At 37.6% G+C, this 27,463-nt stretch overlaps 1 protein-coding gene across 1 annotated transcript in view; it reads left to right on the forward strand.

Moving 5' to 3' along the window:
• Positions 1 to 24,846, forward strand: part of AGBL3 (AGBL carboxypeptidase 3) — a gene marked incomplete at its 3' end in the record, with an annotated part of 115,121 nt that extends 90,275 nt beyond the window's left edge. Inside the window, 4 exon segments of the mRNA XM_081243797.1 lie at positions 660 to 763; positions 766 to 893; positions 24,434 to 24,755; positions 24,757 to 24,846. Coding sequence (XP_081099923.1) covers positions 660 to 763; positions 766 to 893; positions 24,434 to 24,755; positions 24,757 to 24,846 — 644 coding nt within the window.
• Between the last annotated feature and the right edge of the window lie 2,617 nt (positions 24,847 to 27,463).

Below are 27,463 nucleotides of genomic sequence, written 5' to 3' on the forward strand. Positions count from 1 at the left end.
CTGCCTGTTTACCCTTACCCCTGTTCAATCTGTTCTCAACTCATCAACCAGCATGATCCTCTTAGAGCAAATCTCAGATGTGACACTCCTCAAAGCTTTCCAGTGGCTCCCGATTTCACACTCAGTAAAAATCAAAGTCCTTACAATGGGCTGTGAGGCCTTATGTGAACTAAGTCCAAGTTACCTATCTGAGCTCATATTACCTTATATCTTTCCCTTTGTTCATTCTGCTTTAGTCACTTGTCGCATCTTGGTGTTCCTTGAACACACTAACATGCTCCTAGCTCAGGGCCTTTGCACTTACTATTCCCCTTGCCTAGAACGCTCTTCCCTCTGATAACTGCTTGACTCGTGCCCTAACTCCTTTGAGGTGGAAGCTTCGCAGGGAGGCCTTCTCTGAACACCTTTTTAAGAACAGAAATCGGCCCCTCCCCCAAGAATTCTCTATTCCCCTACCCAGCTTTATTTTCTCCCATAAATTTTTTATTACCTGACATAGATATCTTATTTGTTTGCTTATTTTCTGCCTCATAATTAAAGTATAAGCTCCAGATGGATAAGAATTTTTAGATAGAATGTTTGGCAGATAATGCTCAATATGTAATTGCTTAATCAATTCAGTTTATATATCTATGCATATTTTTACGGTTGCTCCCCAGATCTGCAGTACAACTTAAAAAGCAATATGGAAGAATGTCCATCTTTCCAAAGCAAGAAGCCTGGAGTAAACTGGACAGATGATGAAAAAAGAATCTACAGGGATAAAAAAAAATAGCTGAAACTCAAGAAATATTGCAGTATTTGCTCCCCATCATGAAAAGCACTAAAAATATGCAAACTACTCAGAGAAAACAGATACTCAATCCAAGAACCAACTTTCAAATCCAACATAAGTCAATACAATTTTGTCATTCTTAGCTACTTAATACATACACTCTTTTATAAGGAAACAAGGCTTATTAAATTCATTATCTTAAGAAACAAACATAGGCTCTTAAAAATACTGGCAGCTACACCATGTTTGACAAAGGGAGAAAGGCCCAAAGCCTTAAGAAAACATTGGCTATGTGAAGGAGTAGGTTTTCAGGCCTTATTTGATTGTTTGTTTACATGAAACCACTCATTAATTTGGATCTATGAATAAAGTATGCATTAATGAAGTATGACCACAGCCTGACTTGAAATTTCTCAGGTGTGTTTAAACCTTATAATTCTAGGGGGCAAGCGGAATTAGAAATAATTAACCGGAGCTACTTCAGCTTATTGATATTCAGAGGAAAGCAGGAAGGATAAGACCAGATTTCAAGATTATAAAAAAGAACCATCACTAAGGCCAAAAGGAAACTCATATAAATAAAAGTAAGACAATGACAAGCTGAAAATGATAAATATAATACTAATATTATCAACAAATTTTGATAAAGTATTTCTATGTGCTACACACTATTCTGTGTTTACACACACAAACACATTTTACATTCTACACAAGGAAATTGAGGTACAAAGAGGTTAAGCAATTTGTTCAAGGTCACACAGCCAATAGGTAGCAATCGGATTCAACCCTAACTAGACATTTTGACTGCAGAGTCCTTCATCAGTATGCTTTGATATTTCTTGTCATAATATAAATGAAAACAGAGGACCAATATACTTAAATATTCAAAGACTGCCTACAAGTCAATGATAAAATTATGAATATTTTAATAGGAAAATGGGCAAAGGCTATGAACCAGAAATCCACAAAAGGAAAGAAGAAAAAATAATGGCCAATGATCATTTTTAAATGTTCGATCTCACTTAAATCCAAGGAATGAAAATTAAAACAATAATGAAATTCTCTTCATTTCTGTCTATCAATGGAAGAATTCATTCACTGATTGTTGGAATATAAATGGGTACAATTTCTGGAAGGCAATCCAACAATATATGAAAAATCCTTAATATCTACATTTGTTTTGACTACGAAATTCCACTTTTAGAAACTGATCCTAAGGAAAAAAACCTAGGAAAGGGCTCGAAGATTTCTGTAGTGATGTTCATTTCAGTATTGCTTATAAGAGCCAAAGAAAAAGAAAAATGAATCTAAATGTCCAACAACAGAAGATTGCTTAAATAAATTATAGTACATCCATAAAGTAAAAGATTATGTAACTATTAAATATATCAGTGTATATTTTAACATGAAATGATGTTCACAATACATAAGTGAATAAAAGCTGCAGACCAGTTTGATTTGGTATGGTTGCATTTATAGATTATGTATATATATTTAATGTGTGCATACTGTACATACTCAAACACATATATACCTAGAAAAAACTTTGGAAGTAGATATTCTCAACAGTGATTATCGTAACCATCGAAAAAGTATTAGCAGAGTATGATACTCCTCTTCCTGATTTTTTTCTAAATTTTTATTAATGCCTATTTCTTTGCTGTATAATCATCAAAGTCAATAACAACTACAAAAATAGGCAATTGGTGGCAGTTTCTAGTGGGATGGGGTAGCTATCATGCTGGAGAAGGCAGTGCCTGAAAGAAACTGAATCTAATAGGTCAGCTAATATGAGAGAAGCAAACAGTACAGGCAAACAAGGGATAAAGTATGATAATATCAGCAAAATCAAAAATCAGAAAATTAATAACAAAATACAATGGACCTAGGCAAAGAAACTGAGAAGTTGAGAATCTGGATATAAGCAAGGGGTCTGAGAGGTGACAATTCGGCCATCGCTTGATTTTTAGGCATTATCTTCACAAGAGATTCCTTATATACTTTGAACCTAGACATGTACTCATTGGGGTCTAGCCAGAATCTGAAGGTGTAAATAAATGGTAGTCTTTATTAATTAAGAACTCTTTGGTTACATGTAACAAAATAATTCAAGCTAGCTTAATCAAAAAGCATAACATAGGGTAGGGGGGAAGAATTGTAAGAAAATATAAGGCTATTCATGGAAATAAGGGAGAGAATGAATTCAGGCAGGATTCAGGAAAGGCCTGGAACTGGGAATGGAAAGCTATCCATCTTCAGTCTCTGCTTTTCTCTCTCTGCAGAAAAGTCTTCACACCCCTGACTCACAAATTTGTACCCTACAGCAGTTTCACTTAAAAGACTGACTCACTACCTATCATTCCCAATTCTAAATTATAGGAAAGATAATCTGACTGGCAACTATTCCAGTGGGTAGAGGTCAAATAGTTGCAAAAATGGCTGACTGAAGCCCTACCCTTGTGGATCTAGAGGCAGTTCCCAGGAAGGGAAAATTTTGCCTGGGCTGGACACTTTCCAGAAATATCTAATATAGGTATAGGGGGAAATAAGAAAAATCAGGAAAGCTGAAAGCAAAACCATTCTTAACAGATGATCTCACTACATATTTAACATCATCAAAATTGATATTTTTTGCTCTTATAACTTATTTCTTTATGGCTGCCTTTTCTCTGTTTTCTGTATCCTTTACCTGACTGGCTCAACACACTGACATACTATTACATGATTACAGGGTAGAGTAAGAATAAGCAAAGAATGAAAAGATCACACCTTTGCTAAACCATTTTAGGCATCAATCCAAGTTTCGACTAAGGAAAGACTACTTAACTTATTGAAACAGCCTGTAGAATTATCATGCTTAAGGATATAAAATCTGAATATAATTATAAGACTGGAACTTAAACTGTTATGTTCTTATGTGAAAGTTAATAGGGTATATAGGTGGATTACTAATCAATAGCATATTAGCAAAATGATTTACATCTCTTAAATGTATCTCTGATCAAACATTGGTCAGAGGTCAAACATGGAGGAATAAATCTCATGTTTGATGGAACCATCTGGGAATGATGAAAATTCTTGAGAAAGATTATGCAAATCAAAATCAAACTGGAGAGATTTTTCACTTCCAGGAAGATGAAGTAAATGTATTTTCCCTATTTTTTCATTAAAAACAATTAAAGACCCTAGACATTACATATAAAACAAACATAAGATAACTTTGAAAGGTGGAGAAAAGAAGGTAGACTAGCTAGGGACCTCAAGAGCCAAAGAATGATAATACAGTGGTGAGTGGTGAGTGGGTTTTCTTTTTGCCTCATATATCCAAGAACTGGAGCTGAAGAAGCCACCAACATAGAAACACCAATGGACACAGACCAAGAAAAAAAGACAAAAAGACAATAAAAGCCTGCACTATAAGACCAAAAGACCTAGCAGGAAAAGGATGACCTACCAAAATAGAAAACACTTAGATAAAAACTGCACTACTCCAGCCAAACACTACAGATAAACAGTGGCTCCACTCCCACCCACATACATAAGCAGAAGCAGAGGGAGGGAACTAGACTTCCACTCTTATAAGATTATAATGAGGCCTCTCAACCCCCCTTGTAGGTAGTGTCAAGGAAGGGCAAGTACCAAGTCAGGACTTTCATCCCCACTGGCCTGTAAAGACCCCCACCCCAGGGTGTCATTGGACACCATGTGGGGAGCCTAGACTCCCACACCCACTGGACAAAAATGAGGTGTCTTTCCCCCTCCCCACTATGGTGGTGTCAGAGTAGATCTAGTGGAGAGTGAGAACTTTTACCAATGCCCAGCAGTAATGAGACCACCTCTACCATAGTATCAGTGGAGGCTACATGAGGAGATCAAACTCCCACACCTGTCCAGCAGGAATGAGAAGCTCCTCCCCTCTGGTGTCAGTGGAGTCCAAGTGGGGAACCTGGGCTTCTGCTTCCATCTGTCAGTAATGAGGTCTCACCCCTGCTACAGCAGAGTTACAAAAAGTCAGCTAAAACAGAAGGTTTAAATAAGATCCAGAGTCTCATAACATAATATGAAAATGTCCATGTTTTAATCAGAAATAAATCATCATACCAAGAACCAAGAAGATTAAAATTGATTAGAAAAAATAATCAGTAAATGCAAACAATGAGATGACAGTGACGACAGAATTTTCTGAAAAAGATTTTTACGACAGTCATGATAAAAAAAATGCTTCAACAAACACAAACACACTTGAAACAAATGAAAGAAAATATAAAGCCTCAGTGGGGGGGAAAAAGTGGGGGCGGGTAGACAGAAAAGGAAAGAAAGAAATAGAAGGTAATAACCAAAGGGAAATTTCTGAATGGAAAAACATAATAACTGAAATTAAAAGCTCAGTGGCTGAACTCAACAGCACAATTGAGAGGACAGAGGAAAGAACCTATGGACTGGAAGAGAGAGAACTACAGAAGTGACCCAACCTGAACATCAGAGAGAAGACAGACTGGAAGGAACATGAGACCTGTGGGACTATCAAACAAGATCCAACATTCATTATCATCAGAGTCCCAGGAAGAGAGGAGAAAACAGCAAGGCTGACAAGGTACTCAAAGGTACTCCAAATTTGGCAAGAGACATAAACCTACAGATCAAAAAGCGGACCAAACCACTAACAGGATAAACCCAAAGAAATCCATGCCAAGATATACCCCCCCCAAAAAATTTTTTTTTTGGCTGTGTTGGTCTTTGTTGCTGCGCACATGCTTTCTCTAGTTGCAGCAAGCGGGGGCTACTCTTTGTTGCTGTGCACGGGCTTCTCTTGTTGCAGAGCACAGGCTCTAGGCATGCGGGCTTCAGTAGTTGCAGCACCTGGGCTCAGCAGTTGTGGCTCATGGGCTCTAGAGCGCAGGCTCAGCAGTTGTGGTGCACGGGTTTAGCTGCTCCGCGGCACGTGGGATCTTCCCGGACCAGGGATTGAACCCATGTCCCCTGCATTAGCAGGCAGATTCGTACCCACTGCACCACCAGGGAAGTCCCGATACACCAAAATTTAACTTCTGAAAACTAAAGAAAAAGAAAAACTCTTGGAGCAGCCAGAGAAAAATGACACCTTATTTATAGGGGAAAACAATTTGTCTCATCAAAAACTATGGAGGCTATGGAACTTCCCTGGTGGTCCAGTGGTTAAGACTCCACGGTCCCAATGCAAGGGGCCCAGGTTCAATCCCTGGTCAGGGAACTAGATCCCACATGCATGCCACAACTAAGAGTTCACATGCCACAACTAAGAGTCTGCATGCTGCAGTGAAGATCCTGCATGCGGCAACAAAGATCCCATGTGCCACAACTAAGACCTGGTGCAGCCAAGTACATAAATAAATAAATATTTTTTTAAAAAACTATGGAGGCTAGAAGAAGTGGCACGATGTTTTCAATTACTGAAAGAAAGGAACTGTCAACCCATAATCCTACACCCAGCAAAAATAAAGGAGAACTCAAGAAATGCTGAGACGAAGGAAAACTAAGAGAATTTTTCACTAAAAGACCTACACTAAAAGAATGGCTAATGGAATTTTTCTCAACAGATAGAAAATAATTAAAGGAGGAACATCAGGAAATAAATAACATACTGAGCAAATGTACAGGAAAATATAATGGGATTTCCTTCTCTTCTTGAGTTTTGTAAAATATTTTGATGGTTGAAGCAAAAATTATAACATCGATATGGTTCTAAATGTATGTAAAGGAAGTATTTAAGACAAATATAAATAGAAGGTAAAGGGAGATAAAGAGAGGTAAGATATCTACACTCCACTCAAACTGGTAAAATTACACCATGAGATATAAGTTACCCATATGTAATGTAATATTTAGAGTAACCACTCAAAAACCTATTCAAAAAGATACACTCAAACACACTATAGATAAATAAAAATGGAATTCCCCCGAATATTCACATTATTCACAGGAAGGCAGGAAAAAGAAAACAATGAGAAAAACCTGAGAACAAACAGAAACAAAAAAACAAAACAAAAAGGCAGGCTTACGTCCTAAGATAACAATAACTACATTAAATATAAGTAGTCTAAATATAACAATTAAAAGACAGAGATTAGAAGAGTGAATTTAAAAATATTACCCAGTGATATGCAGTCCACAAGAAACTCATTTCAAATATGACAGTGTAGGCAGGCTGAAAGTATAAGGATAGAAGACAATATATCATGAAAACAATAAATGAAAGCAGGAGTGATTATGTTAATATAAGATGAAGTGGGTCTCAGAGCAAAGAAAATTACCAGAGACAGAGATGGACATTATATAACGATAAAAAGGTCAACCAACTAAGAACACATAGTGATCTTATATGTGTATGCACAAAACTATGGAACTACAAAATATGTGAAGCAAAAATTGAAAGGAGAAACACACAAATCCACAAATCATCAAATCACTAGACGGAAATGGAATAAGGATGTAAAAGAATTCAACACCACTGACCAACAAAATCTAATTTGCGTTTATAGTGTACTCCACTCAACAATAGATGAATATACATTCTTTTCAAGTATGCATGCAGCATGTATCAAGATAGACTATATCCTAGCCGTAAAATAAGCCTCTACATATTTAAAAGAATTTAAATCATATAAATCATATTCTTTTACCACAATGGCATCAAACTAGAAGTCAATGCACAAAGATAACAGACAAACTCATGAACACTTGAAAATTATACAACATGCTTATGAACAATTCATGAGTCAATTCATGAGTCTCAAAGGAAATAAAAACATATACTGAAACGAATGAAAATGAAGACAATATATCAAAATTTGTGGGATGCAGCTAAAGCAGGGCTGGGAAGGACATTTATAGAACTAAACACATACATTAAGAGGAAAAATCTCAAACCAATAAGCTCCAACTGGAAGAACCTATAAAAAGAAGAGCAAAATAAACCCAAAGCAAGTAAAAGGACGGGAATAATAAAGAGATGAAATTCAAAACAGAAAAATGACACACACAGCATGTTCATGGATTAGAAAACCCAACTGAGTAAAGATGTCAGTTCTTCCCAAATTGATATACAAGTTTTATGTAATTCCTATCAAAATCCCAGCAAGACTTTTTGTAGATACAGAAAAGATTATCCTAAAATATATATACAAAGGCATTAAAATAGCAAAAACAAATTTTAAAAAGATAACATGGAAAGAACCAGTCTATCTGATTTAAAGGCCTTTAATATAGCTACAATAATTAAGAGAATATAGTATGGGAAGAGGAATAGACATACATATCAATGGAACCAAATAAAGAACCATGAAATACACCCTATACAAATATCCTTGACTAGTTTTGATAAAAATGCAAAAGCAACTCAATGGAGCAGAAAGAGCCTGTTTAACCAATCTTGCTGCAGCCATTAAACATCCACAGGCCAAAAAAATTCACCTTGACCTAAACTCATACCTTAAACAAAAAAATAACTCAAAATAGATCATGGACTTAACTGCACAACATGAACCTATAAAACTTTTAGAAAAAAAAGAAAATCTTCAGAATCTAGAGCTAGACAAAAAGCATGATCCATAAAAGAAAACTTGGTAAGTTGGAATTTATCAAAATAACAGCGTTTGCCCTTTAAAAGACTCTATTAAGAGGATAAAAAACAAGCTATAATATTGGAAAAAATTAAAAAGCAGCCCTCAAACCTAAAATATTAGACTCATGCAAGCTACACAGGACGCTCCCACATAAAAACAGCCATTCAAGACCACAATAGGTATTTGCTTCTCCTAAACCCACAGAGTTAGAGGACTATAAGTAAAATGAAGAAGCAGTGGAACCACTCCCAATTAAAACATCAAGAGAATTGACCCTGAAAGAACAATGAAATAGACCTATCTAGTCGATCAGACTCTGAGTTCAAAAAGGAGGTAATAAAAATACTGAAGGAATTAAGAAAGCCTATTGACAGAAATGCAGATTACTGTAAAAAGGAACTAGAAACTATAAAGAGAAACCAAGTAAAATTAGAAAATGCATTTGCCAAGACAAAAGCTGAGTTAAAGGCAATAAAACAGCAAACTGAATAATGCAGAAGAACGAATAATTGATCTGCAAGATAGAATAATGGAAATCACTCAATCAAAACAGCAGGCAGAAAGACAAATAAAAAAAAGCAGTAGAGGAGACCCATGGGATAATATAAAGTGTTCCAATATATGCATAATAGGGATGCCAAAAGGAGAAGAAAGAGAAAAGGGGATCAAAAATGTATTTGAAAAAAATTATGGCTGAACCTTCCTGAAATCTAGAGAAGGAAGAGAAGGAAACAGATACAGGAAGCACAGAGGGTCCCAAACAAGATGAACACAAACAGACCCACACCAAGACATAGCATAATTAAAATGGCAAAAGTTAAAAGATAAAGAAAAGATTCTAAAGACAGCAAGATAAAAACAGAGTCAGTTACAAGGAATCTCCAATAAGACTATCAGCTGATTTCTCTGCAGATACTCTGTGGGTCAGAAGGGAGTGGCGTGATATATTCAAAGTCCTGAAAGGGGAAACCCTATAACCTAGGATACTCTACCCAGCAAGATTATCATTTAGAATAGAAGGGATCAGGAATTTCTCAGACAGGAGGACCTTCAAGATGGTGGAGGAGTAAGACATGCATGGAGATCACCTTCCTCCCCACAAATACATAAAAAATACATCTACATGTGGAACAACTCCTACAGAACACCTACTGAACGCTGGCAACAGACCTCAGACTTCCCAAAAGGCAAGAAATTCCCCACATACCTGGGTAGGGTAGAAGAAAAAACAGAGACAAAAGAATAGGGACGGGACTTGCACCTCTGGGAGGGAGCTGTGAAGGAGGAAAAGCTTCCACACACTAGGAAGCCCCTTCATTGGAGGAGACAGGGGGTGGCGGGGGGGAAGCTTTGGAGCCACAGAGTAGAGCGCAGCAACAGGCGTGCGGAGGGCAAAGCGGAGAGATTCCCGCACAGAGGATCGGTGCCGACCAGCACTCACCAGCCCGAGAGGCTTGTCTGCTCACCTGCTGGGGTAGGTGGGGACTGGGAGCTGAGGCTCCAGCTTCGGAGGTCATATCCCAGGGAAAGGACTGGGGTTGGCTGTGTGAACACTGCCTGAAGGGGGCTAATGCACCACAGCTACCTGGGAGGGAGTCCGGGAAAAAGTCTGGACCTGCCTAAGAGGCAAGAGACCATTGTTTCAGGGTGCACGAGGAGAGGGGATTCAGAGCACCGCCTAAATGAGCTCCAGAGATGGGCACGAGCCGCGGCTATCAGTGCGGACCCAGAGACAGGCATGAGATGCTAACGCTGCTGCTGCAGCCACCAAGAAGCCTGTGTACAAGCACAGGTCACTATCCACACCTCCCCTCCTGGGAGCCCATGCAGCCCACCAGTGCCAGGGTCCCATGATCCAGGGACAACTTCCCCAGGAGAACACATGGCACGCCTCAGGCTGTTAAAACAACATGCCGGCCTCTGCCACTGCAGGCTCGCCCGGCATTCCATACTCCTCCCTCCCCCCAGCATGAGTGAGCCAGAGGCCCCTAATCAGCTGCTTCTTTAAACCCACCCTGTCTGAGTGGGAACAGACGCCCTCAGGCGACCTACACGCAGAGGTGAGGCCAAATCCAAAGCTGAACCCCAGGAGCTGTGCAAAAAAAGAAGAGGAAGGGAAATCTCTCCCAGCAGCCTCAGGAGCAGTGGATTAAATCTCCACAATCAACCTGATGTACCCTGCATCTGTGGAATACCTGAATAAACAACAAATCATCCCAGAATTCAGGCGGTGGACTTTGGGAGCAATGATATATATATATTTTTCCTTTTTCTCCTTTTGTGAGTATGTATGTGTATGCTTCTTTCTGTGCTTTTCTCTGTATAGCTTTGCTTTTACCATTTGTCCTAGGGCTCTGTCTGTGCAGTTTCTTGTTGTTTTTTTTCGTATAGTTTTTAGCACTTGTTATCATTGGTGGATTTGATTTCTTGTTTGGTTGCTCTCTTCTTTCTTTTATTTTATTACATTTTAATTTTTCTTATTTTTAATAACTATTTTTTTACATTATTTTATTTTTCCTCCATCTCCCTCTCCCTCTCCCTCTCTTTCTTTCTTTCTCCCTTTTATTCTGAGCCGTGTGGATGACAGGGTCTTGGTGCTCCGGCCGGGCATCAGGCCTATGCCTCTGAGGTGACGGAACCGAGTTCAGGACATTGGTCCACCACAGACGTCCCAGATGCACATAATATGAAACAGTGAAAACTCTCCCAGAGATATCCATCTCAACACTAAGACCCAGCTACACTCAATGACCAGCAAGCTACAGTGCTGGACACCCCATGTCAAACAACTAGCAAGACAGGAACACAACCCCTCGCAATAGCAGAGAGGCTGCCTAAAATAATAATAAGGTCACAGACACCCCAAAACACACCACTGGACGTGGACCTGCCCACCAGAAAGACAAGATCCAGCCTCATCCACCAGAATGCAGGCACCAGTCCCCTCCACCAGGAAACCCACACAAGCCACTGAACTAACCTTACCCACTGGGGGCAGAACCAAAAACAACGGGAACTACGAACCTGCAGCCTGCGAAAAGGAGACCCCAAACACAGTAAGTTAAGCAAAATGAGAAGAGAGAGAAATACACAGCAGATGAAGGAGCAAGGTAAAAACCCACCAGACCAAACAAATGAAGAGGAAATAGGCAGTCTACCTAAAAAAGAATTCAGAGTAAAGATAGTAAAGATGATCAAAAATCTTGGAAATAGAATGGAGAAACTACAAGAAATGTTTAACAAGGACCTAGAAGAACTAAAGAGCAAACAAACAATGATGAACAACACAATAAATGAAATTAAAATTTCTCTAGAAGGAATCAATAGCAGAATAACTGAGGCAGAAGAACAGAGAAGTGACCTGGAAGATAAAATAGTAGAAATACCTACCACAGAATGAACAAAGAAAAAAGAATGAAAAGAATTGAGGACAGTCTCACAGACATCTGGGACCATGTTAAAAACACCAACATTTAAATTATAGGGGTCCCAGAAGAATAAGAGAAAAAAGCAGGGCTCAAAAAATATTTGAAGAGATTGTAGTTGAAAACTTCCCTAATATGGGGAATGAAATAGTCATTCAAGTCCAGGAAGTGCAGAGAGTCCCATACAAAATAAATCCAAGGAGAAACACGCCAAGACACATATTAATCAAACTATCAAAAATTAAACACAACAAAAAATATTAAAAGCAGCAAGTGAAAAGCAACAAATAACATACAAGGGAATCCCCATAAGGTTAACAACTGATCTTTCAGCAGACACTCTGCAAGCCAGAAGAAAGTGGCAGGACATATTTAAAGTAATGACAGGGAAAAACCTACAACCAAGATTACTCTACCCAGCAAGGATCTCATTCAGATTCGATGGAGAAATTAAAACCTTTACAGACAAGCAAAAGCTAAGAGAATTCAGCACCACCAAACCAGCTTTACAACAAATGCTAAAGGAACTTCTCTAGGCAGGAAACACAAGAGAAGGAAAAGACCTACAAAAACAAACCCAAAACAATTAAGAATATGGTAATAGGAACATACATATAAATAATTAGCAATAATTATATTGGTGATTATGTTAATTACCAATTAATGTAATTGGTGATTATATTAATTATTAATTAATTATATTACCAATTGATTGGTAATAATTATCAATAACTGTATTGTAATTAAATACAAATGGATTAAATGCTCCAACCAAAAGACATAGGGGCTTCCCTGGTGGTGCAGTGTTTGAGAGTCCGCCTGCCGATGCAGGGGACACGGGTTCATGCCCTGGTCCGGGAAGATCCCACATGCCGCAGAGCAGCTGGGCCTGTGAGCCATGGCTGCTGAGCCTGCACGTCCAGAGCCTGTGCTCCACAACGAGAGAAGCCACAACAGTGAGAGGCCCGCGTACCACAAAAAAAAAAAAAAAAAGAAAAGACACAGCCTGGCTGAATGGATACAAAGACAAGACCCATATATATGCTGTCTACAAGAGACCCACCTCAGACCTAGGGACACATACAGACTGAAACTGAGGGGATGGAAAAGATATTCCATGCAAATGGAAATCAAAAGAAAGCTGCAGTAGCAATTCTCATAGACAAAATTGACTTCACAACCAAGACTATTACAAAAGACAAAGAAGGACACTACATAATAATCAAGGGATCAATCCAACAAGATATAACAATTGTATATATTTATGCAACCAACACAGGAGCACCTCAATACATAAGGCAAATGCTAACCATAAAAGGGGAAATCGACAGTAACACAATCATAGTAGGTGACTTTAACACCCCACTTTCACCAATGGACAGAGCATCCAAAATGAAAATAAATAAGGAAACACAAGCTTTAAATGACATATTAAACAAGGTGGACTTAACTGATATTTAAAGGACATTCCATCGAAAAACAGAATACACATTCTTCTCAAGTGCTCATGGAACATTCTCTAGGATAGGTCATACCTTGGGTCACAAATCAAGCCTTGGTAAATTTAAGAAAACTGAAATAGAATCAAGTATCCTTTCTGACCACAACGCTATGAGACTAGATATCAATTATAGGAAAAAAACCTAAAAAATACAAACACATGGAGGCTAAAAAATACACTACTAACTAACCAAGAGATCACTGAAGAAAACAAAGAGGAAATCAAAAAATACCTAGAAACAAATGACAGTGAAAACATGACGACCCAAAACCTATGGGATGCAGCAAAAGCAGTTCTAAGAGGGAAGTTCATCGCAATACAATCCTACCTCAAGAAACAAGAAAAATCTCAAAAAAAAAACCAACCAAACTTACACCTAAAGCAATGAGAGAAAGAAGAACAAAAACAACCCCAAAGATAGCAGAAGGAAAGAAACTATAAAGATCAGATTAGAAATAAATGAAAAAGAAATGAAGGAAACGATAGCAAAGATCAATAAAACTAAAAGCTGGTTCTTTCAGAAGATAAACAAAATTGATAAACCATTAGCCAGACTCATCAAGAAAAAAAGGGAGAAGATTCGAATCAACAGAATTAGAAATGAAAAAGGAGAAGTAACAACTGACACTGCAGAAATACAAAGGATCATGAGAGATTACTACAAGCAACTATATGCCAATAAAATGGACAACCTGGAAGAAATGGACAAATTCTTCGAAAAGCACCACCTTCCAAACCTGAACCAGGAAGAAACAGAAAATACAAACACACCAATCACAAGCACTGAAATTGAGACTGTGATTAAAAACCTTCCAACAGGGCTTCCCTGGTGGCACAGTGGTTGAGAGTCCACCTGCCAATGCAGGGGACGCGGGTTCGTGCCCCGGTCTGGGAAGACCCCGTGTGCCACGGAGTGGCTGGGCCCGTGAGCCGTGGTCGCTGAGCCTGCACATCCGGAGCCTGTGCTCCTCAGCGGGAGAGGCCACAACAGTGGGAGGCCCGCGTACCACACACACACAAAAATCTTCCAACAAACAAAAGCTCAGGACCAGATGGCTTCACAGGCAAATCCTATCAAACATTTAGAGAAGAGCTAACATCTATCCTTCTAAAACTCTTCCAAAATATAGAAGAGGGAGGAACACTCCCAAACTCATTCTACGAGGCCACCATCACCCTGATACGAAAACCAGACAAAGATGTCACAAAGAAAGAAAACTACAGGCCAATATCACTGATGAGCATAGATGCAAAAATCCTCAACAAAATACTAGCAAACAGAATCCAAGAGCACATTAAAAGGATCATACACCATGATCAAGTGGGGTTTATCCCAGGAATGCAAGGATTCTTCAATATATACAAATCAATCAATGTGATACACCATACCAACAAATTGAAGGATAAAAACCATAAGATAATCTCAATAGATGAAGAAAAAGCTTTTGACAAAATTTAACAACTATTTATGAAAAAAAGCCTCCAGAAAGTAGGCATAGAGGGAACTTACCTCAATATAATAAAGACCATATATGACAAACCCACATCCGACATCGTTCTCAATGGTGAAAAACTGAAACCATGTCCACTAAGATCAGGGACAAGACAAAGTTGCCCACTCTCACCACTATTATTCAACATAGTTTTGGAAGTTTTAGCCACAGCAATCAGAGAAGAAAAAGAAATAAAAGGAATCCAAATCGTAAAAGAAGAAGTAAAAGTGTCACTGTTTGCAGATGACATGATACTACACATAGAGAATCCTAAAGATGCTACCAGAAAACTACTAGAGCTAATCAATGAATTTAGTAAAGCAGCAGGATACAAAATTAATGCACAGAAATCTCTTGCATTCCTATACACTAATGATGATATATCTGAAAGAGAAATTAGGGAAACCCTCCCATTTACCACTGCAACAAAAAGAATAAAATACCTAGGAATAAACCTACCTAAGGAGACAAAAGACCTGTATGCAGAAAACTATAAGACACTGTGAAAGAAATTAAAAATGATACAAACAGATGGAGAGATATACCATGTTCTTGGATTGGAAGAATCAACATTGTGAAAATGACTATACTACCCAAAGCAATCTACAGATTCCATGCAATCCCTATCAAACTACCATCGGCATTTTTTATACAGAACTAGAACAAAAAATTTCACAATTTGTATGGAAACACAAAAGACCCTGAATAGCCAGAGCAATCTTGAGAAAGAAGAACAGAGCTGGAGGAATCAGGCTCCCTGACTTCAGACTATACTACAAAGCTAAAATAATCAAGACAGTATGGTACTGGCACAAAAACAGAAATACAGATGAATGGAACTGGATAGAAAGCCCAGAGATAAACCCACACACATATGGTCACCTTGTCTTTGATAAAGGAGGCAAGAATATACAGTGGAGAAAAGACAGCCTCTTCTATAAGTGGTGCTAGGAAAACTGGGAAGCTACTTGTGAAAGAAGGAAATTAGAACACTCCCTAACACCATATACAAAAATAAACTCAAAATGGATTAAAGACCTAAATGTAATAAGACCAGACAATATAAAACTCTTAGAGGAAAACATAGGCAGAACACTCTATAACATAAATCACAGCAAGATCCTTTTTGACCCACCTCCTAGAGAAATGGAAATAAAAACAAAAATAAACAAATGGGACCAATGAAACATAAAAGCTTTTGCATAGCAAAGGAAAACATAGACAAGATGAAAAGACAACCCTCAGAATGGGAGAAAATATTTGCAAATGAAGCAACTGACAAAGGATTAATCTCCAAAATTTACAAGCAGCTCATGCAGCTCAATATCAAAAAAGCAAACAATCCAATCCAAAAATGGGCAGAAGACCTAAACAGACATTTCCCCAAAGAAGATATACAGATAGCCAACAAACACATGAAAGAATGCTCAACATCACTAATCATTAGAGAAGTGCAAATCAAAACTACAATGAGGTATCACCTCACACCAGTCAGAATGGCCATCATCAAAAAATCTACAAACAATAAGTGCTGGAGAGGGTGTGGAGAAAAGGGAACCCTCTTGCACTGTTGGTGGGAATGTAAATTGATACAGCCACTATGGAGAACAGTATGGAGGTTCCTTGAAAAACTAAAAATAGAACTACCATAGCAATCCCACTACTGGGCATACACCCTGAGAAAACCGTAATTCAAAAAGAGTCATGTACCACAATATTCATTGCAGCTCTATTTACAATAGCCAGGGCATGGAAGCAACCTAAGTGTCCATCAACAGATGAATGGATAAAGAAGATGTGGCACATATATACAATGGAATATTACTCAGCCATAAAAAGAAACAAAATTGAGTTATTTGTAGTGAGGTGGATGGACCTAGAGTCGATCATACAGAGTGAAGTAAGTCAGAAAATCAAATACCGTATGCTAACACATATATATGGAATCTAAAAAAAAAAAAGGTTCTGAAGAATCTAGGGGCAGGACAGGAATAAAGATGCAGACATAGAGAATGGACTTGACATGGGGATGGGGAAGGGTAAGCTGGGACGAAGTGAGAGAGTGGCATTGACATATATAAATACCAAATATAAAATAGATAGCTAGTGGGAAGCAGCCTCATAGCAGAGGGAGATCAGCTCAGTGCTTTGTGACCACCTAGAGGGGTGGGACAGGGAGGGTGGGAGGGAGACACAAGAGGGAGGGGATATGGGGGTATATGTATACATGTAGCTGATTCACTTTGTTATACAGCAGAAATTAACAAAACATTGTAAAGCAATTATACCAATAAAGATGTTAAAAGAAAGAAAAATTAAAAATCCAAAGGGGAAAAAAAATTTTCTCAGACAGGCAAAAATTAGAAGAATACTAAACCTATGCTAAAAGAAATATTGAAAGATCTCTAAATAGAAAAGAAGTAAGAATCTATAGGAAAGAGATAAACACAGTTGGGAAGTAAATCACTTAAATAAGCCAGTATACAGATTAAATAGAAAAAAAATTTTTAATTTGTATATGTGAAAGTGATTATAACTACAATGAACAGCAAAAGGATTAATATGAAGATGTAAAAGAGGATTTCTATCAAAATCATAGAATGTGGGGGAGAGAAGTAAGAAAATGTAGATTTTTTTTGAGGTTGTATTTGAGCCTATATGACTACCAGTCTAAAGCAAGCAGATATAGTAACGGGTTAACATTCTTGAAAATCAGGGTAACCACAAATCAAAAACATAAAATAGATTCACAAAAACCAAAAAGAATACAGCAAAAGCATAATATAAAAGAAAACCATCAAACCACAAAAGGAAAAACAAATGAAAAAGAAAGGAATAAAGAAGAAATACAAAATCAACTGGAAAACAAGGTTTAAAATGGCAGTAAATTCATAACTATCAATAATTACCTTAGGGACTTCCCTAGTGGTCCAGTGGTAAAGAATCCGCCTTCCAATGCAGGGGACATGGGTTCAATCCCTAGTCAGAGAACTAAGATCCCACAAGCAATAGGGCAACTAAGCCCACGCACCACAACTACTGAGCTCCTGGGCCTCAACTAGAGAGCCTGCATGCCGCAAACTACAGAGCCCACGCACTCTGGAACCCGCGCGCCACAACTACAGAGCCCACGCATCCTGGAGCCTGCACGCCATAACTAGAGAGAGAAAACCTGCACGCCACAACTAGAGAGAAGCCTGCGTGCCACAACAAAAGATCCCACGTGCCTCAACGAAGATCCCGCATGCCACCAAAAATAAATAAATAAACAAATAATAGAAAATCTTTTTTAAAAGTTAGCTTAAATGTCAATAGACTAAATGTTCCAATCAAAAGACACAGAGTGGCAGAGTGAATAATAAAACATAACCTATAATATGCTGCCTACAAAAGACTCACTTTAGGGTGAAAGACACACAGGTTAAAGTGAGGTGATGGAAAAGGAAATTTCATGTACATGGAAATGACAAGAAAACAAGGATAGCAATACTCATATCAGACAAAATAGACTTTAAAACAAAGGCCATAAAGAAAGGCAATAGGGCCTCCCTGGTGGCGCAGTGGTTGAGAGTCCGCCTGCCGATGCAGGGGATACGGGTTCGTGCCCCGGTCTGGGAGGATCCCATATGCCGCGGAGCGGCTGGGCCCGTGAGCCGTGGCCGCTGGGCCTGCGCGTCCGGAGCCTGTGCTCCGCAACGGGAGAGGCCACAACAGTGAGAGGCCCGCATACCACAAAAAGAAAAAAAAAAAAAAAAAAAAAAAAAGAAAGGCAATAAAGGACATTATATAATGATAAAGGGATCAATACAAGAAGAGAATGTTGCACTCATTAACATATATGCACCCAACATAGGAGCACCTAAATACATAAAACAAATACTAACAGACATAAAGTAAGAAATTGATGGGGATACAATAATAGTAGGATACTTTAATACCCCACTGCCATCAATGGACATATCTTCCAAACGTCAAACCAATAAGGCAACAGAGATCCTAAATGATACAATAGAACAGTTAGACTTAATTGATATTTTCAGGACATTACATCCAAAAAAATAAAAACACACACACACAGAATACACATTCTTTTCAAGTGCACATGGAACATTCTCCAGGACTGACCACATACTAGGATACAAAACAAGCCTCAACAAATTTAAGAGGATAGAAATTATTTCAAGCATCTTTTCTGACCACAATGGTATGAAACTAGAAATCAACCACAGAAAGAAATGAGAAAGTAACAATTACATGGAGACTGAACAACATGCTACAAAAAAAACCAATGGGTCAACAATGAAATCAAATAGGAATTTTTAAAATACCTTGAGACAAGTGACAGTGAAAACACCACCTTACGAAGTCTATGGGATGCAGCAAAAGCAGTCTTTAGAGGGAAGTTCATTGCAATATAGGCCTTCCTCAGAAAACAAGAAAAATCAGGAAAAATGATCAAATAAACACCTATCCTATTACCTAAAAGAATTAGGAAAAAGAGGAGCAAACAAAACCTGAAAGTCAGCAGAAGGAAGAGAATAATAAAGACCAGAGAGGAAATAAATAAAATAGAAACAAAAAAGAAAAAAAAATCAATAAAACCAAGAGCTGGTTATTTGAAAAGGTAAACAAAATTGACAAACCTCTGGCCATGCTCACCAAGAAGAAAAGAGAGAGGACCCAAATAAACAAAATAAGAAATGAAAGAGGAGAAATAACAACTGATACCACAGAAATACAAAGAAACCATAAATGAATACTATAAACAACTGTACTCCAACAAATTGGACAACCTAGAAAAAAATGGACAAGTCCATAGAAACATACAGCCCACCACAAATGAATCAAGAAGAAATAGATGGGAATTCCCTGGTGGTCCAGTGGTTAGAACTTGGTGCTATCACTCCGACGTGTGGGCCCAAGTTTGATCCCTGGTTGGGGAACTAAGATCCCACAAGCCACACAGTGTGGCCAAAAAAAAAGGAAGAAGAAGAAGAAATCAAAATTCCAGGACCACATGGCTTCAGAGGGGAATTCTACCAAATGTACAAAGAGGAACTTACACTGATCCTTCTCAAACTCTTCCAAAAGATCGAAGAGGATGGAACAGTTCCAAAGTCATTCTATGAAGCCACCATCACCCTGATACCAAAACCAGACAAAGACACTACTGAAAAAGAACATTATAGGACAATATCTTTGATGAATATAGATGCAAAAATCCTCAGCGAAATATCAGCAAACCAAATCCAACAACACACAAAAAATGTCACACACCATCATCAAGCTACATTCATCCCAGGGTTACAAGGAGGGTTCAACATATACAAATCAATCAATGTGATACACAACATCAACCAAAGAAAATACAAAAAACACACAATCATCTCAATAGATGCAGAAAAATCATTTGATAAAATTCAACATCCATTCATGATAGAAACTCTCACCAAAGTGGGTACAAAGCGAACATATCTCAACATAATAAAAGCTACTTATGATAAACCCACGCCAATATAATACTCAATGGTGAAAAGCTGAAAGCCTTCCTGCTAAAATGTGAAACAAGACAAGGATGCCCACTCTCACCACTTCTATTCAACATAATAGTGGAAGTCCTAGTCACAGCAATCAGACAAGAAATAAAAGGTATTCAAATTGGAAAGGAAGAGGTAAAATTGTCATTATATGCAAGATGACATGGTACTATACATAGAAAACCCCGAAGACTCCACACAGAAACTATTAGAACTGATAAACAAATTCAACAAGGTAGCAGGATACAAGATTAACATACAGAAATCGGTTGCATTCCTTACACTAACAATGAAGTATCAGAAAGTAAAAACAAAAATCCCATTTAGAATCACATCAAAAAAAAAATACATAGGAATAAACCTGACCAAGAAGGTGAAAGACCTATACACTGAGAACTATAAAACATAGATAAAGGAAACTGAAGATGATTCAAAGCAATGGAAAAATATTCCATGCTCTTGGATTGGAAGAATTTGTATTGTTAAAATGGCCATACTACCCAAAGCAATTTACAGATTTAATGTGATGTCTATCAAATTACTCATGACATTTTTGACAAAACTAGGACAAATAATCCTAAAATTTTTATGGAACCATAAAAGACCCAGACTTGCCAAAGCAATCCTGTGGATAAAGAATAAAGCTAGAGGTATTGCCTTCCCAGACTTCAGACAATACTACAAAGCTACAGTTATCAAAACAGTATGGTACTGGCACAAAAACATACATATCAACAGAAAAGAATAGAGAGTCCAGAAATAAATCTATACACCTAGGATCAATTAATCTTCAACAAAGGAGGCAAGAATATACAATGGAGAAAAGACAGTCTCTTTAGCAAGTGGTGTTGGGAAAGCTGGAGAGCCAAATGTAAATCAACGAAGTTAGAACACTCCCTCATACCCTACACAAAAATAAACTCAAAATGGCTTAAAGACTTAAATATAAGACATGACACCATAAAACTCCTAGAAGAGAACATAGGCAAAACATTATCTGACATAAAATTGTAGCCATGTTTTCTTAGGTCAGTCTCCCAAGGCAATAGAAATAAAAGCAAAAATAAACAATGGGACTTAAACTTATCAGCTTTTGTACAGCAAAGGAAACCATGAACAAAAAGACAACATGCAAACTGGGAGAAAATATTTGCAAATGATGTAACCAACAAGGGCTTAATTTCCAAAATATACAAACATCTCATACAGCTCAATATCAAAAAAACAACCAAATCAAAAAATGTGCAGAAAACCTGAATAGACATTTCTCCAAAGAAAACATACAGATGGCCAATAGGTACATGAAAAGATGCTCAACTATGCTATTAGAGAAATGCAAATCAAAAGCACAATGAGGTATTACCTCACACCAGTCAGAATGGCCATCATTTAAGTCTACAAATAATAAAACATAGATGAATACAATAACTGAAATTAAAAACAGACTAGAAGGAAGCAATAGCAGAATAACTGAGGCAGAAGAACAGATAAATGACCTAGAAGACAGAATGGTGGAAATCTCTGCCATGGAACAGAATAAAGAAAAAAAGAACAAAAAGAAATGAGGACAGCCTCAGAGACCTCTGGGACAACATTAAATGCACCAACATTTGAATTACAGGGGTCCCAGAAGAAGAAGAAAAAGAGAAAGGGCCTGAGAAAATATTTGAAGAGACTATAGTCAAAAACCTCCCTAACATGGGAAAGGAAATAGACACCCAAGTCCAGGAAGCACAGAGAGTCCCATACAATATAAACCCAAGGAAGAACACACCAAGACACATACTAATCAAAAAAGCCTACAAATAATAAATGCTGGAGACAGTGTGGAGAAAAAAGGAACCCTCCTACACTGTTGGTGGGAATGTAAATTGGTGCAACCACAATGGAAAACAGTATGGAGGTTCCTTAAAAAACTAAAAATTGAGTTGCCATATGATCCAGCAATCCCATTCCTGGGCATATATCCAGAGAAAACTCTAATTTGAAAAGATACATGCACCCCAATATCCAGAGCAACGCTATTTAAAACAGCCAAGACATGGAAGCAACCCAATGTCCATCAACAGACGAATGGATACAGGAGATGTGATACATATATACAATGGAATATTACTCAGCCATAAAAATCATGAAATAATGCCATTTGCAGCAACATGAATGGATCTAGAGATTATCACACTAAGTGAAGTCAGGAAGAGTAAGACAAATACCATATGATATCACTTATATGTAGAATCTAAAATGATACAAATGAACTTATTTATGAAAGAGAAGCAGACTCACAGACACAGAAAACAAACTTATGGTTGCCAAAGTGGAAAGGGAGTGGGAGAGAGGTAACTTAGGAGTTTGGGATTAGCAGATACAAACTACTATATATAAAATAAATAAACAATAAGGTCCTACTGTATAGCACAAGGAACTATATTCAATATTCTGTAATAAACCATAATAAAAAACAATATGAAAGCAATATATATATGTATAACTGAATCACTTTCTGTGCACCAGAAACTAACACACTGTAAATCAACTATACTTCAATTTAAAAAATAAAAATAAAATAATAATGATAAAAATAACATAAAACACACAAGTAGGAAAAAAACTCAACAGTAAGAAAACAAATAGTTCATTTAGAAAATGGGCAAAAGACATGAATTGATATTTCACCATACAGATGGCACATAAGCCATGAAAAGATGTTCCACATCATTAGCCATTAGGGAAATGCAATTTAAACCACAATGAGATATCACCACACACCTATCAGAATGGCTATAATAAAAAATAGCGAGAACACCAAATGCTGACGAGGATGCAAAGAAACTGGGTTACTCACATACTGCTGGTAGGAATTTAAAATGGTACAGTCACTCTGGAAAATAGCTTGGCAGTTTCTTTAAAACCAAATATATAACAACCGTATGACCCAGCAATTGCTCTCCTGAGCATTACTCCCAGAGGAATGAAGACTTATGTTCACAAACCTATACACAAATGTGTATAGCAGCTCTATTTGTAACAGCGATAAACTGGCAACAATCCGCATGTCCTTCAATGGATGAATCATTAAACAAACTGGTACACCCATGCCATGAACTACTACTCAGCACTAATGAGGAATGAACTACTGATACACAAAACAACCTGGATGAGTCTCCAGAGAGTTATGCTGGGTGAAAAAAGCCAGTCACAAAAGGTTACATATGGTAACCACATTCTCGAAATAACAAAATTATGTAATTTGGACAACAGAATGATTGGCAGGAATTAAGGAGGGGATGAGGAAGGAGGAAAGTAGGTATGACAGTAAAAGGGAAACATGAGGGGACTGTTCTGTATCCTGACTATATCTATGGCAATATCCTGATTGTGTTATTGTTTACAGTTTTGCAAGATATTACATTTAGGGGAAACTGGGTGAAGGGTACATTACATCTCTCTATATTATTTCTTACAACTGTAGGTGGGTCTACAATTATCTCAAAGTTAAGAGTTTAATTAAAAATACTGTTGATATTCTGTGGTTAAAAAATGGAATTCTAAAGAAAAACTGAGAGATTTTAGGTAGCAACAATTAGTAATTTATAAAACCTCCCTCTCGAGGAAAACTTCCCTCTCTTGGACTCATATCGATCCCTTTACTGACTATAGTGGGGAAAAAACTTAAGAGCATGTATACTGAGTTGATTCTAACAGAATAAACAAAGTAGATTTTTAGAGCAAAGTAGAATTTTAGAGAACATTTCCTTCAAGTAGATGCATAAGTAAGGAGCTAAGGCCCAGAATGGCCGTTATATTAGGAAGCCTGGGGTCAGGGCAGGTATCCAAATAAACATATCCTCTAGGCATTTAGAAATACAAGATTGGAGTAGTGCTGAAAACTCATGTCCAGAAATGAAGTTAGACCATTCCCATAGAAATAAAGGTAAGAGTCTTAAGGGAGGATGGAAGGAAAAAATCAGCAATATTGATTTTTTCCTTTTTTCACCAAAAGGAAAAAAAAATATGATTTATACTATGACAATACCTAAGGACTACAAATACTTATGGTTCATATTGGGCAAAAACTCACATATTTAATTTCTTTCCTAGACTAAACCCATCTACTTACATAAATATAAAGAAATACAGCACATCTTGGACACCACCCAGAACTGCCCCTTTGATAAGCCAAAGGACTCTTATGGTAAGCTCCTCAGAATGGCTCCAGTCTGTGTCCCAGAAGTCATTTGAAAGTTTGTCACCTCTCAAAGGGCCCAAGAAGAGGAAAAAACATTCTCGAGTCAAGGCCACAAAGACTAAATACATGAAACCTGTCAGCAGCAAATGGGAGACTACTCCCTCAAGTTCTGAGAAGGATGCAGACAAGAGTCTGCAAGCTGAAGAATCCAACCAGCAAGACTCTATGCAAACAGTCCCCCCATCCAACTAAAAATAAGGGAGAGCAACCAAAAAAGAAGGATGGACAACCCACCTTTCATTTGAAATTGCAAAGGGACAAATAATCTATCTTTATGCTGCTTTTTGAAAACTGTGGATGAAAGATAACATATGCTTACACAGTAAAATGAAAAAGAAAAGAAAGAAAAAGAAAAGCCCTCCCAGTCCTTCTATCCCTATCCCACCCCCTACATGTTCATGTGCATGTACTAAACTACAGATTTTAGACATCCCATCATCTTTAGTTGGAACATCTTTCAGAGAGTTAAAAGGAAATCCAGAGAAAATATAGAAAATTAAAAATCACTTCAATATTTATATTTAATTTTTGTCAAGATGAAAAAAAAATCTCTGAACTTTTGATTTCTTCTGAAATGACTTATTCAAACAACACCAAAAGACTAAGACCTCAAGGAAGGAATGGCATGTACTATCACTGACATTAATGTCCCTACTAGGCACTTTAATGAATCAGTCAACAAACATCGTGTCTGCAGTGTGTCAGAAACCACCAGTGATATAAAAGACATTCCTGTATTTTTACTACTGTATAACTGTACATATAAAACATACATGACTAAAATAATTGCAGAATAAGACAGTGCATAGTAAAGTACTAAGTTGTGTATCTCCAGTAATTAGAGAAAATACTACATAGTAAAAGATGCTAATTGCAGAGGGAAAGTTTGACACAAAATGGCACAAAAATGCATAGATTACTGTTTGAATAGTCATTTTGCTTCTCAAAATTTAGCAAAAGTGTAAAAGATTAGATGTGCAGTTTCTGTTAGAGCTGATGAGTGTACATCTCCAGCCATTTATTCAATGTGAAAGCAAGTGGAGCACCTCACAGTTTGTCACTCATAAGACAGTGAGTACTAGTGAGATTCCTAAAGGACACTGCAGAGAAACAGGTTTGTCAGGCAAATATGTCGAGATGGATGCGGTGAGAAAACAGTCAATCAGCCTGTAGTTGCAGGTCAACAGTGGCATCCATTACAGGATGAGGCTAATGAGGATCAGGCAATGAAGATCCCACATGCTGCAACTAAGAGCCGGTGGCCCCAAATAAATAAATATTTTAAAATAATAATAATAACCTGCCAAAAGAGAAATCACCAGGCCCAGATGAGTTCACTGATGAACTCTAACAAGAATTTAAGAAAGAAATTACACCAATTCTCTACAATCTCTTCCAGAAGACAGAAGCAGAAGGACTACTTCCTAACATATTCTATGGGGCCAGCATTACTCTAATGCTAAAACCAGACAAAATATTATAAGAAAGGAAAGTTACCAATATCTCTTGTGATCATAGATGCAAAAATACTCAACAAAATATTAGAAATAGAAGTCAATAATGTATAAAAATAATTATACACCACAGTCAAGTCAGCTTTATTCTAGGTATTCACACCTGGTTTAACATTCAGATATCAATATAATCCATCACATCAACAGAATAAGGAAGAAAAACTATATGGTAACATCAATAGATACAGAAAAAGAGTTTGACAAAATCCCACACCCATTCATGATTAAAAACTCTCTGCAAAGTAAGAATGGAGGGAAACTTCCTCAATTTGATAAAGAATATCTACCAAAAAATCTTCAACTCATGATCATACTTAATGATAAAACAAGATACTGCCCTATTAAGATCAGAAACAAGGCAAAGGTATCTGCTCTCCCATTCCTATTCAACATCATACTGGAAGCCCTAGGTAATTCATTAAGACAAGGAAATAAAAGGAAGAAATAAAACTGTATTTGTTCACAGAATACATGATTATCTATGTAGAGAATCCCAAAGAATCAACAAAAAAAAAATCCCTGCTGGAAGTAATAAGCAATTATAGCAAGGTTGCAAGATACAAAGTTAATATACCAAAGTAAATTGCTATCTTATATACCAGCAATGAATCCTGTAATTTGACATTAAAAACACAATACCATTTACATTGGCACCAAAAATTCAAATACTTAGGTATAAATCAAATATGTTCAAGATCTATATGAGGAATACTGCAAAACTCTGATGAAAGAAATCAAAGATCTAAATAAATGGAGAGACAGTCCATGTACATGGATAAGAAGACTCACTACTGTCAAGATGTCAGTTCTTCCCAACTTGATCTATAGAGTCAATGAAATCCCAATCAAAATTCTAGCAAATTGTCAACAAACTTGATTCTAAAGTTTATATAAAAGGACTAGGACTTCCCCAGTGGCGCAGTGGTTGGGAATCCGCCTGCCAATGCAGGGGACATGGGTTCGATCCTTGGTCTGGGAAGATCCCACATGCTGCGGAGCAACTAAGCCTGTGCGCCACAACTACTGAGACGGCACTCTAGAGCCTGTGAGCCACAACTACTGAAGCCTGCGTGCCACAACTGCTGAGCCCACATGCCACAACTACTGAAGCCCGTGCGCCTAGAGCCCGTGCCCTCCAACAAGAGAAGCCACCACAGTGAGAAGCCCACGCACCACAATGAAGAGTAGCCACCACATGCTGCAACTAGAGAAAGCCCACCTGCAGCAATGAAGACCCAACCCAGCCAAAAATAAATAAATAAATAAATTTTTTTAAAAAAGAAAGATTAAAGATTCAGAATAACCAACACAATACTGAAAGGGAAGAAGTCAGAGGATTGATATTATCTGACTACAAGACTTAAAAGA

The sequence above is a fragment of the Mesoplodon bidens genome (genome assembly GCF_964165515.1).
Source record: "Mesoplodon bidens genome assembly, chromosome: 9".
Taxonomy (NCBI): domain Eukaryota; kingdom Metazoa; phylum Chordata; class Mammalia; order Artiodactyla; family Ziphiidae; genus Mesoplodon; species Mesoplodon bidens.